This window comes from Panthera uncia, unplaced genomic scaffold (genome assembly GCF_023721935.1).
Source record: "Panthera uncia isolate 11264 unplaced genomic scaffold, Puncia_PCG_1.0 HiC_scaffold_1013, whole genome shotgun sequence".
Lineage (NCBI taxonomy): Eukaryota > Metazoa > Chordata > Mammalia > Carnivora > Felidae > Panthera > Panthera uncia.
The window spans coordinates 1-19717 of NW_026057605.1; the positions used below are offsets into that span (position 1 = coordinate 1).

The 19717-nt window shown below is 53.9% G+C and overlaps 1 protein-coding gene across 1 annotated transcript; it reads right to left on the minus strand.

The window, feature by feature from the left end:
* Window positions 1-7: 7 nt before the first annotated feature.
* Window positions 8-19462, minus strand: LOC125916709 (aggrecan core protein-like; the record flags this gene model as incomplete). The annotated part of the gene is made up of 12 exons (XM_049623012.1): window positions 19378-19462; window positions 16632-17015; window positions 15492-15666; window positions 13262-13389; window positions 11663-11974; window positions 9595-9996; window positions 7381-7555; window positions 6731-6858; window positions 5428-5721; window positions 3380-3589; window positions 257-922; window positions 8-142 (listed from the first exon to the last, which is right to left on the minus strand). Coding segments are annotated over exons 1-12 (3079 nt in total), but the record flags the coding sequence as incomplete, so codon positions are not given.
* Window positions 19463-19717: the final 255 nt, after the last annotated feature.

A 19717-nucleotide genomic window follows, 5' to 3' on the forward strand; every position in this document is an offset into this window, starting at 1 on the left:
CCTACTCCAGAGGCAGAGACTTCTGGACCTTCTCCAGAAGGCAGCCCGCTGAGGACCTCTACTCCAGAGGCAGAGACTTCTGGACCTTCTCCAGAAGGCAGCCCACTGAGGACCTCTACCCCAGAGGCAGAGACTTCTGGACCTTCTGCAGAAGGCAGCCCGCTAAGGACCTCTACTCCAGAGGCAGAGACTTCCGGACCTTCTCCAGAAGGCAGCCCGCTGAGGTCCCCTACTCCAGAGGCAGAGACTTCCGGACCTTCTCCAGAAGGCAGCCCGCTGAGGACCTCTACTCCAGAGGCAGAGACTTCTGGACCTTCTCCAGAAGGCAGCCCGCTGAGGTCCCCTACTCCAGAGGCAGAGACTTCTGGACCTTCTCCAGAAGGCAGCCCGCTGAGGACCTCTACTCCAGAGGCAGAGACTTCTGGGCCTTCTGCAGAAGGCAGCCCGCTGAGGTCCCCTACTCCAGAGGCAGAGGTCTCCAGGCCCTCACCTTCAACTTTAGGAATGCTGGGCCCTGTAATTCTATCTTCATCCCCGGAGGCCAGTCCACTTTCCACAGGCAGGCCTGAGCCCACTGCAGAGGTGAGACCACTGGAGTCAAGATCTCCAGAGGGCAGTCCACTTGAAATTTCCCCTGAGGGCTGTCCACTGGAGTCCAGACGTCCTGAAACTTCTCCACTGCCTGTGAAGTCACCACTGACTTCGGGTACCCCGGATGCCTCCCCAGAGCCTGGCAGCTCAGTCCCACTAGGCACTGGGGGGGCAAGTGTGGATGGCTCCTCCCAGGGGAAGGGCTCCTCCGAGGGGCCTGGCTCCTCCGAGGGGGACGGCTCCTCCGAGGCTGAGGGCACTTCCGTTCCAGAAGGGCCTTCTGTGCTCTCCTCTGTTGCTGCACTGGTGGGAGGCCACGTTGGAGGGATCCCTGGAAGAAAGGAAGAAGAAAGATGAGGTGTGGATTTAGTAACCCTGCCCTATTTAAGCTCACTCGTTCCTTCCACAGCAAAATGTTGCTTGAGAGGTGTGTTTAGACATTTTCTAGTGGAGCCTTGCTCAGTGTCTGGGGAAGGCAAGGAAGGAGGGGACCAGGAAGCGCCCCACCTGGCCGCTGTGCTCTGTGAGGCTCCAGGGGATGCCATCCCCATGGAAGTAGGGGCCTGGCTCCCATGAAAAGTAATCAAGGGCACCTCTCAGGCACCTCCATACTTGGATCTTTTATCTAAATCCACGATTTGCAAAGTGTGGTCTCTGAACCAGCAACACCAGCATTGTCTGGGAGCTTGATAGAAAAGCAGATTCTCAGATCTCACCCCAGTCCCACTGGTTCAGGGAGACTGGGGTGGGGGCGGCATGTTGTCTTTTTTTTTTTTTAATGTTTATTTATTTCTTTTGAGAGAGAGAGAGTGCGAGTGGGGAAGAGGGGCAGAGGGAGGGAGGGAGAGGAAGAGGAAGAGGAAGAGAGAGAGAGAGAGAGAGAGAGAGAGAGAGAGAGAGAGAGAACCCTAAGCAGGCTCCACACTCAGTGCAGAGCCCAACACAGGGCTCGATCTCAGGAACCATGAGATCATGGCCTGAGCAAAAATCAAGCGTTGGATACTTAACCGACTGAGCCACCCAGGCACCCCAGCTTGTTGTCTTTTTTTTTAAGATTTATTTATTTTGGGGAGAGCACAAGCAGAGAAGGGGCAGAGGGAAGGGGACAGAGGATCTGAACTGGGCTCTATGCTGACCGGTTGACAGCAGAGAGCCTGATACGGGGCTCGAACTCACGAACGGTGAGATCATAACCTGAGCCGAAGTTGGACGCTCAACCCACTGAGCCACCCAGGTGCCCCAGCATGTTATCTTTTAGTAAGCTCCCCCACCCCCGAACCCTGACAACACTGATGACCCCTCAAGTTTGAGAATCATTCATCCAAACCATCCCTTCAAGGCAGGGGAGGCCAGCTGGTGTTGTTTGCAAAAATACATCAAGTACATCAACTTTTTCAATTCTGAGAGTGCTATTACAGAGGATTTGGAAAACAGAGGAAAGAAGCCCCATCACGCTAAATAATCATGATGGCATTCTTTTTTTTTTCCATGTTGTTTCCTTGGGCATTTAAAAACAACCTAGCTGGGATTGGACCTCGCATGTTCCTTTGGGCTCATTTCTTAGGTAGAGAGCCTGAGCACAGCGGGTGCTATCCCTCCAGGCAGAATCTTGGCGGTGGGTAGGGGGTTCAGGACAGCAGTCGTGGCATTCAAGAGGACTTCCCATGGAAACTCCCACTAGCTGCTGCCAGGATTCTGTGCCAAGCCACACACTCAAGCCAGAGAGGACTCAGTTATTTTTGTCCTGGTGAAGGGGGAGGTAAGGAAAGGGTCACAGGCGGGTGTGGCTGCTGGGTGAGGTCTCTGGGCCAGGATCCCACCTGCTCCACTGATGCACCCTCACCTTCTGGCATGGAGGGAGGCCAGGCTTTGTGTTTCCAGCAGCCAGAGGAGCGCCGAGCACGGCTGAATTGCTGGGGAACAGTGCACCGAGTGACTAGATGAGGAACTGGGAAGCTCTGATGGACTCGTTCCTTCAAATGAACGTGCCCCTGGGTGAGGTGACTCTACTGAGCACACACACATTACTGTGCATTTAATTCAGCCTTACTCGGGGATGCCTGGATGGTTCAGCCGGTTAAGCGTCCGACTCTTGATTTCAGCTCAGGTCACGATCTCACGGTTCATGAGTTCGAGCCCCACATGGGGCTCTGTGCTAACAGTGCAGAGCCTGCTTGGGATTTTCTCTCTCTCCCTCTCTCTCTGCCCCTCCCCTGCTGGTACTCTCTCTCTCTCTCTCAAAATATAAATATGTAAGTAAATATTAGCATATCCAATGGCCCTGAGAAGGTCTGCAGTGAGGAAACCTGTTAATCTTTCTGTAAGCCAGCATTTCCCTTATGGCCACAAAACACTTTTTCCAACAGGGTGAGGGGCCTAGAAGCTTTCACCCATCGAGTCCCATCTGATTTTATCAGGACAGATGGGGCTCAGGAAGTTCTGGCTGGGGATGCCTGGCCCAGAAGAGACACATAGAAGGAGGAACAAAGCAAGGAGACAGGTCACGGTCACACTTTCAACTACCCCTCTGGGTCCTCACCCCTCTATTAGAGATCCTCCCACAAGAGAGTTTTTAAAAGGCTGGAAGGTAGGGGTGCAAATGCAGGAAGACAGAGTGAGAGGTGCTTTATGAACAAGGCTGCCCCTTTCTTCTCTTGACCGTTGTCCTAGAGGCCAGTTGCGGGGGCTGACGTTGCCCAGAGCAGCACATTCAGCTAGTGTGACACAGAGGGGACACAGAGCACATGTCCCACCCTAGGACACACCCCAGAGCCCTAGCCACACAGACCTGGTGATGGGGAAGTGCCTACTGGGGTGTAGGCCAGTTCCCATTCCGTCTGGTTTTCTGGCTCAGTGGTGAATTCTGGGCTTGTCGTGGTCTCCTCTCCGGAGGGGACAGCAGCCACACCAGGCACCACCTGGGTAGCGATCCATTCCTCCACAGAGGGCGTGGCTGTGCCACCCTCTTCTTCTCCTGGAGAGGGCGCTGCTGAGACACCTAAAGAGATGAGGGTGGTGAGAATTCCTTCCTACCAGTGACCCATCCCAGGTTGGCCCTTCTCAAGGGGGGCTAGAAGATTCCGAGAGGGGCCAGGCTGGTGCAAAAACCTTGCTAGACCTCGACAGTCCCCCCTCCTCCAAACGCAGTGAGATGGCTTCTGTCTTCCTCAATAAGAGCTGTCTGCATCAATTACACAATTTCGATACGCACACACCATCAGCACACACATTATTTCAGGGCGGTCTGGGACATCTCTTCTGCAGAATCTATTATACATGCCAGGCATTGTTTAAAGGTGTTATGTATATAAAATCATTTTATCCCACAACAGCCTTATGAGATAGGTACTATATCATTTACAGCTAGGGAAACTGAGGCACAGAGTTAAATGACTCGCCCAGGGTCAGTGGCTTATAAGAGGCAGATCTAATCTTTGAAGGAAAGCATCTGGCACCAGCCCCCGCTCTCACCTACGGCATGACGCTGCCTTTCCTGGGGACAGAAATTATGGGTCAAAAATAGGAGGCTGTGATTTAAAATCCATGAAGTCACCCCAGCACTGGAGGGTGAAGGAGGGACTTATTGACTGGGGGTAACTGTTTTGGTTTGGGGGCAACCGGAGGTGGGCTTGGTCGGGAAAGAGGCCAAAACCTCTTGGCAGTTACAGAAAAGGCCGAGTTCACGGAAGGTCGGGGACTGTGCACGGTGGGTGCATGGGTAAACATTTACAGGGAGACTAACTGGTGCGGCTTCTGCTGCCCGGGGGCTCCGACAGCGGTACTGGCACAAGAGCCTCGACACATCATCCTCTGGGAGGGGTTTGGCTTTCGTGAGGCTGGCGGTGCAGGGCTGAGCTTTCTCTGAGCTGGGTTTTAAAAGGTGACCCTGGAAGTCTGAGAAACTTGGCAAAGCTCAGGTCTTATTTTTCATTAACTTTGTTTTGTAATAATTCTACATTCACAGGAAGCTACAAAGACACTCAACTTTGATGCATCATATATAAAACACGGCTCAAGCTGCGACTACAATCTAGGTTCCAGTCAGTGCTTTCAGACCCGCCGATCTCATCCCTTCAGAGCCCCGCCCTAAGCCTTGGCCACGCCCTAGCCACGCCCTAGCCACACCCCCTGGGCCGTTTGATGACAGAATTCTCGGAACTCCCGCTAGTAAAGTGGTTTGATCCGCACTGGGTCCTCAGCACAGGTCAATTAAAAATCTGAGTTTCTGGTGTTTAGTGAAGCGTAATAGAACACTTGGACTCAACTCCTCACAAAAATATCTGGAAGCAGGAGAAACCTTGGCAAGGGTTGCAAATTAAAACGGTATATATATGTGTGCATGTGTATATGGGTGTTATTTACAACAGTAAAGCTAACATTTGCTGAGAATTTACTATGTCCCAAGCACAATGCCAAGTGTTTTGTGTGCACTATCCCAGTTTATCGGTACAGCAACCCTTTCAGGTAGGAACTATTACATCACTATTTTATAGATGAAACAGAGGAACAGAGAGGTTAAGTGACTTGCCTAGGGTCACACAGCTATTACGCAGAAGAACTGTAATCAAAATTCAGGTCAACCTGATTTTAGAGCCCAAGCTTTCACTTGCCTCTCTCTGCCTGTCTCGGAGGAACTTGAGAAGGATGTACATGCCTTGGGGTCAACGCTCAAGATCATGCTAGCTCCGGAGCTGGCCCTGCCCAAGAGGGACTGACTTTTCCCTCCTTGCTCTGATGGATGGGGATAGCGGGCAGGAGTGAAGGTGTGAAGGGGTGAAGCCAGAGGAGTCACCCCCAGGCAGAAGGGAGGCTGGAGGAGAGGTGAGGAACACGTACCTCGGAAGCAGAAGGCATGATGCCGGGACAGTGGGTCTGGGAGGCCTGTCTGGTTGGGGTAAAGGTAGACGGTTCTCACGCCTGGCTTGTCTCCGCCACAGGAGGGCCTCGGGGTGACGATGGGGTAGCGGAGGCTGCCGTCGGACAGCCATCCAGCATAGCACTTGTCCAGGCCCTGGCTCCAGGCAGCGTAGAGCTGGCCCGTGGAGGCCAGTGTGGCGTTGTGGGATTCACAGAATGCCAGGGCCTCCTCGAAGGTGAACTGCTCCGGGCGTGTGACAAAGAACACCTCCCCTGGGGGCAGAGGCAGGTGCAGGTGTGACCCTCATGTCCACAGCCAGAGCAGTCTCAGCTCACCCAGGGGCCGGGGCAAGAGAATTGAAGCCAGTTGGTCACTCTACATGGAAACAGCCTCCCTCCTTCTCTGTTTTCTAGACTGCCCCGTCACACTTGGGCACCCCCCTCCTCTGCTAAGAGAGGCGTTCCCTTGGGCACCTTCCCTCCGACCCCCCTGTGCTCCCTACACCACAGCACTTAAGCATGAAGCACCCGAATGGTGTGGACCTGCAACCCCCACCCCCACCCTGGGGGCTCCTCGAGGGGAGGGGTGGGTCCTGTAGCCACTCTTGGGGTTTCGGTCCCCACACCCAGAACTGTACGCAGCTGCTTGTCTGAATTGGGGGGAGGAGGTTCACATTTAGGAGTAGGAGGCCCTACTGTACCGGGCCCTTCTCATACACATCTCATTTGATACTCACAGAAATCTCTGATATGAGGCACAATCAGCCCTATTTTATAGATGAGGAAACCGAGGCCCAGAGAGGTTAAGTAACCTGCCCCAGGTCCCCAAAACAGGTGAGTGGCTATACCAAAATCTTTCTAGAATAATGCCAGCATTTCCAAAATTGGGTTCTATGGGATAGTAATTTGATGATTATAATTGAAATGAAAAGACGTGAAACGCAACAAAACAAAATGTCTGTGGTTGACTAAGCTTGGGCACTTGGCTAAGCACAGTTAAAGAGGTTTTTCTATTGCAGGACTTCTCAGAGGCTTTCATTTGTTCCAGGGCACTGAGATTCTCCAAGAGGCAGATGGTGGAGACCTCGCCTGCAATCCTGGGGGACCCATATGAACCATTCCAGAGGGAGAGAGGGAGCTTGGCCCGAGAGAGGGGCTGGGCCGGCCTTTCTGCCCCTGGGTGGGAAGAGAGCCGGGGGGATGGTAATTCCCCCTCCTCTTTGTGTCTCCCCATCAGCCCCCTGCCTGGCTGGGGCCCCAAATGCGAGAATGTGGCTTGTACCCTCGAGCCTGTCCACGTAGCAGTAGACATCATAGGTTTCTGACGGTGGCCGGACGCCGTAGGTCCTGACTCCCGGGCTGCTGTCTTTATCACCCACACATGGGGTTCGTGGGCTCACGATGGGGTATCTGCAAAGGAGGGCAGGAGGGGCACCTGAAAGCCTATTCCAGGGGCCGGGAGAGGCAGGGCCCGGGGTGAGGCTGGCAGGCCTCTTGGGACTCTGGCAGGGTGCATCTTCAGTGACAGCAGTCCCCTTATGTGGCAAGCTCCCCGTGTGGCTGAGGAAAGGGTCTGGAGGCCCCTGGGGGGATTCCTGGCTTCAGAAGAGAGCCGGTTGTATAGAAGGGCATTGGGTCAAGCTGGAGAGGACCCGGGCAGGGGGGCCTTGAGGAGAGATTCTCCCTCCCTGTTCCTTGGGGGTAAATGACCAAGGACTTAATGTCACCTGGGGCCCTTCGCCACCGACTCAGGATAATATGGCTTGGTTCTGGGGGAGAAATTAGGGGAGCAGCCATGGAGTCATGAATTCGTTCATTATTGCACAGTGTATTGGGTGCCCACTGTGCACTGGGTGCCGTGACAGGTTCTGGCTCCCCAAGCCCGACCCCTCACGGTTCTGGGCTGGAAGCGGGGCTGGGCTCATCCCTCACCTGACAGTCTGGTCTTGCAGCCAGCCAGCATCACACTGCTCGTAGCCTGCTTCATAGGCGGCCTGGAGCTGCTCCGGGGAGGCGATCACTGCCCCGGTGCGCAGGCAGGCCTGCTGAGCTTCCTCAAACGTCAGGGCGTAGCGGGCAGAGCCTGGCCGGTAGTGGAACACAACCCCTGGGTGGGGAGGGGAGGGAGAGAAGGAGAGACGAGGTAGGCTCAGGGCAGGGACTGGATACCAGCATGCCGGTGCCCATGGGGCGGGTCCTCATGGCTTTGAGGGCGTGGAGGGAGCTCTGGCTCCTTGAGGAGTGACTTCCCTTCACCCCCTCCTTCCTTTCCTGCTTCTGATCCTCTTCTCAACCAAGCTGGTTCCTTCCGCTTGTTCAAGCTGCTCCTGAACTCCATCTCCCTGAGAAAGCCTTTGATGACTCTTCTGCCCTGGGTGTCCCCAACCTTCCTCTTTGGGCCCCTCACTCCCAGACTGCTCATTTGTCCCTTTACCCTTTAAAACAAACGCATTTTTTTCTCATGACAAAAAGAATACACGTTCATTACAGAACATTCGGAAAATACAGAAAAGGCTAAGGAATACACCAACCGTTAGCATTTCTTCCACTTGGCCCAGGGGCCAGGGGGTGGGCGGCCTCTCTGAAAGTGGCTGTGAGAGTTTTTGTGGGTGTGCACCGGGCACATTCTGGGGAGTGTCCTCATGGCTTTGGCCAGGTGCCCAAAGGGGCCCTGTCTTTGAGCCCCCCATTTACTCAGCCTTTCCTGTTGTATCCAGCCGCACACACACTTCCCTGGGTGATCGGCCAGGTTATATCACAGCTGCAAATCCCACATCCTCTGTCCTGTGGCAGGTGCCCATCCGTCCATTGGCGCCTTCTCACATGGTGGCCAGTGGGGCTCTTCCCAGTCCCGGGCCAACCCTCAGACCCGGCCATTGTTGGCGTTACCCCCCGGAACTTCCAAACAATTTCTCCTTCCCAACGTATTGTGTTTCTCTGGGCAATTCAGGCTGAAATCCTGCTTGGTGGCATCATGTGTGTGATGGTGGAAGACAGTGACTATTTGCTCTTCCCCCAGGAGGGGACACCACCAAGGCCCTTAGGAAAGCCACCCCAGAATGTCCTTCTGGTTCTTGGATTGGAGTATGGGGAACAGCTGAGCTCTATGTGACATGACATCCAAAGTCTCCAGACATTCCTTAAACACCTGGAACACCATCATCCTAGATCAGGGGTTGGCCGACATTTTCTGGAAAGGGCCAGACAGGACACATTTCACTCTTCATGTGAAGAATGGTTTCTGTCACAACTACTCAACTCTGCCATGACAGTCCTAAATTAGCCACAGATATCACGTGGACAAATAGGTGTGGCTTTGGTCCAATCAAACGTTATTTGTGGACATTAAATCTTGAATGCTATATAATTTTTGTTATACGTCACAGAATATTAGAATATTCTTCTTATTTTGACTTTGTGCCCCGACTATCTAAAACTGTAAAACTATCCTTAGTTTGTGGGCCTTATAAAAATAGGTGGCGGGGCACCTGGGTGGCTCAGTTGGTTAAGTGTCTGACTTCGGCTCAGGTCATGATCTCCCGGTCTGGGAGTTCGAGCCCTGCATCAGGCTCTGTGCTGACAGCTTAGAGCCTGGAGCCTGCTTTGGATTCTGTGTCTCCCTCTCTCTCTGCCCCTCCCCTGCTCTCTCTCTCTCTCTAAGTAATAAAATAAAAAAACATTGAAAAAAATTTAAAAACAGGTGGCAAGCTGGATTTGGCCGCCGGAACTTGGTTTGCTGACCCCTGTCCTGGAAGGCCAGTGCTGTGAGAAGCCCTGGGGTCACCTTTGTAGAAGTTCTCAAGTGGCTCTGTTCTTTGGGGGTGTCTGATGGGGCAAGAAGGACCCCTGGACAAAAGAGGCCCAGTTCTTTATTCGATTTCACCTAGACCCATGTGGCATCTTTACCTGCTTGACACATAGTCTGGTTTCTACCTATAACTTCATTCGAAGGAAATGCTCTGTGGCAAAAAAGCGTGGAGGTCACCGCTCTGGCCCATCCCCCTTTTTTACAAACAAGGAGAACCGAGTCTGACAGGAGAAAGCCTCGGCCCAGGTCTCAAGTTAAGCTGAAGGTACATCCCTAAGGCCAAGTTCTTTCCACCTGCCCCTAGCCCCCACGCGGCCCCCTGAGGGGCAGGCACTTACCTCCTGGCAATCGTGGCCGCCCGGGAACCTCGGTGGCGCCTGGGACTGCGGTCACCTGCACGACATGGTCCTCGCTGGTGAAGGCGGTGAAGGCCAGGCCAGGCGTGGACTCCTCGGGGACACCCCAGGGCCTGGTGGCCTCTCCAGTCCTGTTCTCAGCCTCAGGGAAGGCAGTGGCCCCTACTTCGGGGACAAACGTGAAGGGCTCCTCGGGCTCCGGGATAGTGGGGGAGACGTCAAAGATGGGTTTCACAGTAAGGATCACGTTGCCTCGGGCTTCACCCTCGGTGACGTTTCGGGGCAGAGGCAGCTCCACATCAGGCCAGGTCACTGTCTGGATGGTGATGTCCTCCTCACCACCCACCCCGAAGAAGTTTTCTGGGATGTCCACAAAGTCTTCACCTGGGGCAGGGGGAAAGACCGGCTTTAGGCGCTCAGCCTAGGGCTGGCTTGAGGGAGACGGGCCTCGGATCCACCGGCTTCCCCCACCAAGGGAGGAAAACTCACGGTGCCTCGGCACCTTGCCGGACCCTTTGCAGGCGGCTTCAACTCTGCGCGCGCTCATTCTAGGAGGCCTTTCCATGTTGCAAAAGAATGCGACATCATCATAGCACGAGATATTGACCAAGCAGCTCACCGCTCAGAAAACCAGTCCAGCTCCAGGATCCGTTCTTGATCAACACCCATTGCCTCCTTACCTATCATCCAGGTGCCTTGTTGACCATCTGACGTTGTGACTAGCCAATAGGACGTTGTAAATCAGTTACAAGGTGGAACTGGAAAACCTTGCCAAAGATGTGGGAGCTCACGAAACGGATAAAAGTGACATAAGGCACCTGCGTGTCTCTGTCGTGAGCAAACGAGGGTCTGGCAGAAACGACCAGCCCATAATTTAAGAAAGATGAAATCCACAAGGGTGCTACCACTCTGAAAAAGCTGCTAAGGATACTGAAAGGTTAAGAGAGGCTTTGGGGGAAATCCTCATTACTTTTGCAAAAATACCCATCTTCACGTAAGACCAGCTATGACGGTCAAACGTGAAGTGAGCTATGCCATCGCACCGTCATCAATTTTGTCATAAAGTGATGCAGCCCCATATTACTGGGGGTTTTTTCCCCCTCTAAGAATTAGCATGGGATTGTGATTCTAACCTAGACTGTGTGGACTATAAGAGAAAAATCTCATTTTTAAAGGTTTTAGTCTAAATTTTCAAGATAAATTGCCTGTCAAACCTCTCCCCCCGCACTCTTTTTAAGTGTGCGTCTTTTAAAGCACATTTTAAGTGTGCGTCTTTAAAAAGCCCGTCTTTTTAAGCACATTTGCTTTAAGAGGGTGGGTAACAGTGCCCGCCTGTGCGGCATGGTTCCAGGTCAGGGCCCCGCCACCTTCCCCGCAGACAGATGGGGAAGGCGAGGCTTTCCCCGGCCTCACAGTAAACGTTGGCAGGGCTGTGATTCAAATCTGAGAAAGCGCAGACTCTAAAGCTCGTGCTTTTAACCCTATTCTGAGCCGACGATGAGACAGGGCTGGATGCCGGTGCCTACAGTGGTTCTACGTGACTCTTCCAGGAGCTAGTGAAAACGGGAGTTGCTGGGGCCCCTGGGTGGCTCAGTCGGTTAAGATTCCGACTTCAGCTCAGGTCATGATCTCACAGTTCGTGAGTTGGAGCCCCGCATTGGATCCTCTGCCTCTCTCCTCCTCTCGCTCTTTTGTTCTTTCTCCCTCTCAGGAAGGAAGGAAGGAAGGAAGGAAGGAAGGAAGGAAGGGAGGAAAGAAAGAAAGAAAGAAAAAAGAAAGAAAGAAAGGAAGAAAGAAAAAAGAAAGAAAGAAAGAAAGAAAGAAGAAAGAAAGAAAGAAAGAAAAAAGAAAGAAAGAAAAAAGAAAGAAAGAAAGAAAGAAAGAAAGAAAGAAAGAAAGAAAGAAAGGAAGAATGGGGCGGGATTGCTGAAACATGAAGTTCAGGCACCCTGTGGCCCCTTGAGAAGGAGTAGAAACAAACCCCCATTCCAAGCCCCCCTCCTCTGGGCCCCAATTTCCGTGGCACGACCCCCCTCCCCGCCCCCCCTACCCCCCCCCCCCCCCCCCCCCCCGTAGCAGATGGCGTCGTAGCGGGATGAGGGGTCAGGGTAGCCCGTCTGGTTGGCATGCAGGTAGACAGTCCTCACGCCCAGCAGGTTGCCCCCGCAGTTGGGCCGGGCTTTGGAGATGGGGTAGCGCACACTGCGGTCGGCCAGCCAGCCAGCACTGCACATGTCCATGCCGCTCTGCCAGGCAAGGTAGAGCTGGCCCGTGGTGGCCAGCCGGGCACCCAGCCGCCGACACTCATTGGCTGCCTCCTGGAAGGTGAACTTCTCCGGAGATGTCGCATAGAAGACCTCGCCTGCGAAGGACGGGGCCGGCAGAGTGAGGATCTCCCTCCCCGCTCCTGCCCTGCATCCCCAGCCAATCCATGTGGCTGCTAGGATCCCAAATCCTGCTCCAAATCATCCTTGCACGCACTCTGTTGTGGAACATCTTCCTCCCGGGGCATCTCTCCTACAAGTTAAGCATTGCCTATGCAAGCAATCCTTTACAAAACTTCCCATTCTGATGGGACAAGCAGGCATTGAACTCTGACCCTTAGAGCAGTGGTTCTCAAACTGGGGTCTCTAGCCTGCAGCATCCATAAGGGCATTAGTGGGGGCTTCTGAGCTCTTTTTACTATTTGCAGAAACCTAAGAAAGTTATGTGAGGGGGGTTAGGGGTGCGTGGTGGGCACCTGTTCTCGGGGAAGGTGCTGGCTGGCCCTGTTCAGGGGCAGCTCTGATGGGCAGTGCCCAAGAATGGGGACACAGCTGCTTGCTCCTTAATAGGCTTTGGGCCCAGGCATGAGAATGAGGAAAAGGAGCACAGAGGTGAGAAAGCGGGGGACTGTCCCTGCCTCCAATGAGTCAGGTTGTCAGGTCTTTTCCTGGGAGAAGCTGCGAGCTGGGTTGGGGCTGGGGCTGGGGGCAGCGGCTGCGGTCTGGAATGTCCAAAGGGGTGAAGGGTACAGATGGGAGAACTGTCATCCACATGCCTGGGTAACTTGGGAAGCTCTGACTGGGACCAAAATCAGCACCCTCTACAAAGCAGAGAAAGACTCCAGGTCCCTTCCTGCTATGCTCCAGGGCCCTCCAGAACCAGCCCACGGAGACTGCCTGGATGGGGCTGGGGGCAGGCAGCGGAGAAGCCGAGAGAGGGTAGGGGGGGCAGCCAGCTCTCCTGGGAACTACGTTTCTGTTCGGCCCACCCTGGAGCAGCCTGGGGTGTCCTTGGTGAGGGGGGCTGGGCTGGGCTGGTGCAGTGGACCTTGGGACAGTGACGGGCTGGTCCGAGCACTGAGCGGTGGGGCATCCTGGCTGCGAGGGGCGGTCCCAGGGGAGAGACAGAGACAAGCAATGTCGGGCCCAGTAGCGGTGCCAGACATTTGGCAGGTGCCTGGGGCCCCTGAGGCCCTTTCCCAAGTGGACAGTGAGGGGCCTGCAGGCCCTTTCCCTCCTTCCCATTCTCCCTGTGCATGGCAGAGGGGTTGAGTATGGGGTGCAGCTGGGCTAGAGCCCTGCCCCAGAGGAGGCCCGTGTGATCCCGAGTGTCAGTGGGGAGAAGGGCACCGGCAGGGGCTTTGGGGACGGGGGTGGGGCCTCACCTTCCATGTCTTCAGCGAAGCAGTACACATCATAGGTCTCATTGGTGTCTCGGATGCCATATGTCCTCACGCCCGGAAACTCATCCTTGTCCCCATAACAGCCTTCCCTCGGAGTGTGGATGGGGTACCTGCCAGGAACCCAGAGTGGGGGCGTGACATTCAGGAAACAGAAGGGGCCTGTGGCCTGTGCCCTTGTACCCTCCCTCCGACGTGGGAGGAAACAGTGACTCACTGATGTGTTTGCCAGCATCTGCCCTGGGTACGTGGACCACATGTTTTTACAGTTTTTCCCAAGCTTTACCGAGATGCGTGTTTTCAGTTTGTGGTGACTACAGGCAGCCCCCTTTACCGAATATTTATCAGTACTGAACATATTGTATCAGGGGCCTGCAAACCTCTTCTGTAGAAAGGCTAGATGGTAAATATTTTAGGGCTTGCAGCCTCTGGGGTCTCAACTTGACCACTCAACCCTGCCACCGTGGTGTGAAACCACCACAGGGTTCCCACACAACTTTACGCACAGAAAAGAGGATGGTTGGATTCGGCCCATGGGCTGTCCCTTGCTGACCCCTGCTTTGTATCATTTGGGTCTCACGTCAACCTAATGAGGCAAGTGCTATAAAGACTCCATTTTAGCCTGGAAGAAACTGGGGCCCAGAGACGTTAAGCAATTTGTCCAACGTCACACAGCGGCTAAGTGTCAGAGCTGTGGTCTGAGCCCAGCTGTTTGTGAGCTGGGGATGTGGCCTCTTGGACTACGTGAGGCCGCTGTCTCGTCTTGTTTTCCTTTTAGTGGGTGTTGTGTCCTAAAATCTCAAAGATTGCAAAGATGTTTTCCTTTGTTTTCCTCTGGAGGCTTTGTGGTTCTGGTTTTTCTTTCGAGAGCTCAGATCCATCGTGAATGGATGTCTCCTCTCGCCTGAACAGGCTCGCTCTCACAGACTGAGATCCCTCGAGGGCAGAGCTCTGTCTGTCCTGCTGGGCTACCCATCCCTCAGCAGCTGTACTTGTAGGGGGGAAAATGTGCCAAAAAGTTCAATTTATATATGTCTTGCATTATTAAAAACAACAACAAAAAAAGTAAAGCAGCTAAAAAAAATACACGAAACACCCAAGTTAAAATTTTTTTTTTTTAACGTTTATTTATTTTTGAGTCAGAGAGAGACAGAGCATGAACGGGGCAGGGTCAGAGAGAGAGGGAGACACAGAATCCAAAACAGGCTCCAGGCTCTGAGCCGTCAGCACAGAGCCCGACGCGGGGCTCGAACTCACGGACCGCGAGATCATGACCCTAGCCGGAGTCGGACGCTTAGCCGACTGAGCCACCCAGGCGCCCCCGAAACACCAAAGTTTAAAGGACCAGTGAAGACATCATGCCAAAGGGGAATGTGGGCAGAAAGGAGAATGATGTGTAATTTGCACGGAGAAAATGATCGTGTAGGGCAAAGCTGCTAGGATTTGGACCGGTCGTGGTGCCATGGGATTTCCACGAGCAGAACCCCCAGACACCCCAGGACATGTCCTGGCTCCCTGGGAGCTCCCACATGAGCATGTCTGAGACGGATTGCCCTGGGCACATTTACCGTCTTGCAAATTACACTGTATATTCAAATGAGTACAATAAACCCCCCTTTTTTTTAAAAAAAAAGTAAGGCACACAGGGGCGCCTGGATGGCTCAGTCGGTTGAGTGTCCAACTTCGGCTCAGGTCATGATCTCACGGTTTGTGGGTTCGAGCCCCGCGTCGGGCTCTGTGCTGACGGCTCAGAACTTGGAGCCTGCTTCGGATTCTGTCTCCCTCCCTCTCTCTGCCCCTCCCTCACTTGCATGCACGCTCTCTCTCTCCCTCTCAAAAATAAATAACATTAAAAACATTTTAAAAGTAAGGCACATAAAGGCCTTCTGTGGCAAGTTCTGTATTATTTTAGAATTCCTATCGGCTAATAAAAGTATTTCCACGGTAGCACTGGAGCTATCCAGAAAAGCACCTGATGAGCTTTCTGTAAACAAAATACCTGAGACCTTATTCTATCTTACCGCATAGGATAAACAGCCCCAAATCCGCCTGTTTCTGTGTAATGATAGACGTATTGTCACAGTCGGCCAAGGCACTTACTCCAGCCCCCACCGAGGCCGGCTGTGGTGTCGGGCTGGCACCAGCTCCGTGCCGGTCGGTGTTCCGGTCCATCGCCCACCCTGCCCCGCCCCTCGGGTGGCCCCAGGGAGCTCACCTGACAGTCTGGTCGGCCAGCCAGCCGGCGTCGCACTGGTGGAAGCCGTCCTCGTAGGCAGCCTGCAGCTGTTCGGGTGTGGCGATGATGGCACTGTTCTGCAGGCAGGCCCGCTGTGCCCTGTCAAAGTCCAGCGTGTAGCGTGTGGAGATAGCTCTGTAATGGAACACGATGCCTGCAAGACAGGCGTGGGCGGGACAGCAAGTCAGGCATGGCCTCCGGCCATCGAAGACCTCGAAGAGTTGTGGCCGTGGTCCCTAAGGGGCCCGAGGGACATCTGCCCCGGGCCTCTAGCTGATGCCTAGACCTCCTCTCCACATTCCCACGTCAAAGACCTTGAAGAGTTGTGGCCGTGGTCCCTAAGGGGCCCGAGGGACATCTGCCCCGGGCCTCTAGCTGATGCCTAGACCTCCTCTCCACATTCGCATGTGGCCCTCTTGCCTTTGCTGAAACACCTCCGGTAACAGGACCTCACTACCTCACAAGGTATCTTTTTTGAGTTTCTATAGTTCTGATAATCAGGAAGTTCTTTGAATTCAACTAAAATCTGCCTCCTTTTAATTTTTTCTTGGAACCCCATCTTTTCTCCGGGGAGAGGGACACTTAGAGCCCCATGTATCCTCAGCCCAGGGGCATCCTAGTGCGAGCCCTGTCCTCAAGCCAACCGAAAGGCCACAACCATTCCCTGTGGGCCATCGAGAGAAGGGAACCAGAGAGACTTCATCTTTTTCTTTGGCTTCTGGAACAGAATGGGGCTGGGGGAGGGAAAAGACACCTGGGTGAAGAGTCACTTCCAGGGAAACTTCAGGCAGGTCACTTAATCTCAGTTTACTAGTCTGTAAGATGGGGAGGAGCACAAGGTCCACTGAATCCTGGGATTGCTGTGCAACGCAAACTTTCATTTACAGGTGACTAGGGCTAGGATGTGTTTAATTCCCTCAAAGTCCAGAGAGAATGACAGTACCAGCTCCGTGTTATAGGGGCAGCAGCTGAAGCTTAACTGACTTGACTGAGGGAGGTGCAAGCTGGGGGTGGGGGGCAGCTGGGATCTGAAAACCAGCCCGTCTGGGTCCACTGCTGTGAGGATACTGTTCTGGCTCTTTCCCCAGGCGAAGCAGCATCCCCGTGGGAGGTCCTCACCTTTCACCACGACCTCCAGGGTAGCCTCGCTGTCCTCAATGCCGTGCATAACCTCACAGCGGTACATCCCAGAGTCATTGGAACGCAGGTTCTGGATTTCCAAGGTGGCGTCGCTGGGGATGGCCGGATAGTTGGGCAGCGAGACCTTGTCTTGGTAGGCACCGTCAACCCGCACCTGCCCTTCCGTGGCCACTAGCAACACTACCTCCTTCTCCTTGGAAATGCGGCTCCACTTGATTCTCGGGGAGAGGGGGGCGGTGGAGGGGGCGGTGGTCACGGGGCGCATGGGGTCGATGAAGTAGCAGGGGATGGTGAGGGAGCTCCCCAGGAGGACCCGCAGGGGGGACGGTTCGGGGATGCTGACACTCAGCGAGTTGTCAGGGTCTGTGGGGGAGAGACAGAGCTGTTAGTGCCGAGAGAGGACCGCCCAGCCTCCCTGTCATTTTGGAAATGACAAAAGCCCATGAGCGTGTCCGTATCTATGGTGGGGGCCGTTCCTGTGCCATCGGGAATTCCCGGGAAGCGTTGTTACACCTTTTCCAGAGCAGCGTTCCTCAAGCCCCCTGGTCTCTGTGCCACGAGACAGGAACTATGGAGCTGGAAACGGGCTGCAGAGGAGGGCAAGGAAAGCTCCAGAGCTGACAGCCTCTTCTCTGTTCCTCAAACTGGGGTACCCCGGGGGATGCCAAGCCATAAGACAAACAGGATCACCTTCCTGGAGTGACAGCTTGACTCAAAGATTTTTGGGGAAAAAAATCATGTTGGGGCAGGAAAAATTATTATGGGGAAGAAAAAAAAATCCACACAATGTTTAAAGCTCCGATGCGAAACTTCAAAGGCGTCTCCCAGCTGAGGGGGTCCACTTTGGACTCTATCCCGACTTTGCTGAGGGATAAGGCATTCTCTTCTGCTGTTGGGGAACGGAGGGGGGGTCGGACATTTACATATGTCTGCAAAACATCAGACCGGGGTGGGGGGGTGGGTGGGGGGGATGATCAGCTCCATAAAAACTCATGGGAGAGTGTTAGTAGGGACCAAAATCCTGACCAAATCCTGTCAGAAATAAAAGATCTTCCTGGGACGGGAAAGAAACAGCTTTTGCAAAAATAGCACCTTTCATGGCATGTCATACACTTATGGCCCCCTCCCCTTTTTTTTCCAGGAGAGCCTACAGGTTGAAAATAAAAATGTTCCAGATATTTGTGGGTGGTAGACACACAACAGGGCAAGGAAGGGGGTGCCAGGAATGTTTGGGGTCCAGACCCAACCTTCTGATGTCCTGGGCAGCCACCACCAGGTCCTTCCACAAAAATCTCCCTCTGAGGGCTCAGCCCATGCCCCGTAACACAGCATGGTTTTAGCGCTGGCGGTTCTCTGGGGAGAGCTAAGAGTGACAGCAGTGTCCAACCCTGCAGTTTTTAAAGCTCTCAACCAACCCTAGGAACCGGTTTGCCTGTGTGGACAAACCACGCAGGTTACGGCCCGGGGCCGGGTATCTGTGGGTCCCAGAGAAGGAGTACAGATGGAGACCCATAGAGCCTGCGTATAAATATTTAAAAGTTATAAATCAAGGCCACAGATTGTTAAATAAAATCCGTTCTATCTTGCTATTGGACAATGATACCTTTCAAAAGGAGAAGCCAGACTCACATTTAGAATTCTTGGATTCCTTGGAGAATGGGATTGGGTGGCCACGCAGGAGGCCGGCTTCTCTGCCACGTCTCTGCCCCGTGAGGGCTCCATGCTTACCCCAGCCCTCACGCCCCAGCTCCGTCCACACCCCATACAAACGGCCACCCCTTGACTCCTCCCACGGGCCTGGGGTAGCTCACACCAGGGGAATGGTCCCCCGTCTAGGAGGATGGGCCCAGAGGAGACACCTATGTGTCTCTGGAAGTGGCTTGGGTCCAATTGGGCAGGGAATTAGGGGCATCCTAGGTACCCAGTGTGGTCTAAAGGGGGAGCATAGATCTGTGTGGACATGTCTCATTGGCCCTACAGATTCCTCATCCTTTAAGGAGCACTGGGGCTGGAGGAGGGCCAGAGGAAGGCCTCTACAGTGCATGGCCCAGAGCAGGGGCCTCTCTGGCCTGGGTCTAAGGGAGATACAGCCCACTTTGGGGCAAACCTGTCCTGGGGTCAGTGGATAGTTTGTTCATTTGGTTTAGGGCCTGATGACCAGAAACCCACTTAGTGCCTGCCACATGAAAGAGACCATGGCGGGGGGGGGGGGGGTCTTCCCTGAGGATGGCTTGCCTAGATAAACAAAGACCTGTGTGATTTGTTGGTGGCTTCTTTCTGACCGCTTCTCAAGCAAGTTTCTCTTCTTTGATATCCCAGTTGATCCTCCCTTGCTGGCATTTCCTCTTTTGGCTTATCTATATCCTGCCTCTACCCCAAGCTCAGTATGTGGCAATTTGGGGTAAGGTCCACAGAGGGGAGACTGGGAAGATGGGCACCTGCCAGGAGCTCTCCCCCTCATGCTGTCTGTCCATCCTAGAGGGCAGCCGGGAGAAGCAGTACCCAAGCAAGGGCTCCTGGATGCACGCGTGTCGCCCTCATCCCTTGTGGTTAGCCTTGCCTTCGTTCGATAGGAAAGAGCCAGGGCCAGGAAAAGGCCAGGAAAAGGCCAGGAAAGGGGAAATCATAACCCTGGGAGTAGCAGCACTAAGTTCGGGACCCAGTACCCAGAATCCAGTCTTCAGTGCCTGCTGGATACATGAGACACGCACGGGAGTGTCCTCACCTGAAGCTTCTATTGCGCTGGCTGCTGTAATGACCCTCAGAGTCACAAACACCAAGAGTAAAGTGGTCATAGTTCACCTGGAAGAAGGGAGGCAGAGGAGTTAGGTTCAGCTACAGTGAGGTTGAGGGTCACGTGGGCATAGGACGCAAGGTGATAAATTCCACGTGCAGGGATCTGAAATCACATCAAGATAAAGAGGCTACATGTGGTTGGAGGGATGCCTTCTGCAAGAATCCTCTCTTCACAAAGCCTTCACAGGTTTCTCGGTTTCATTGCACGTGGCAGGCTGGAACCCTCCTGTCTTTTCTAGGCAACCTCCCATCTTCTAATCTGCAAAGGC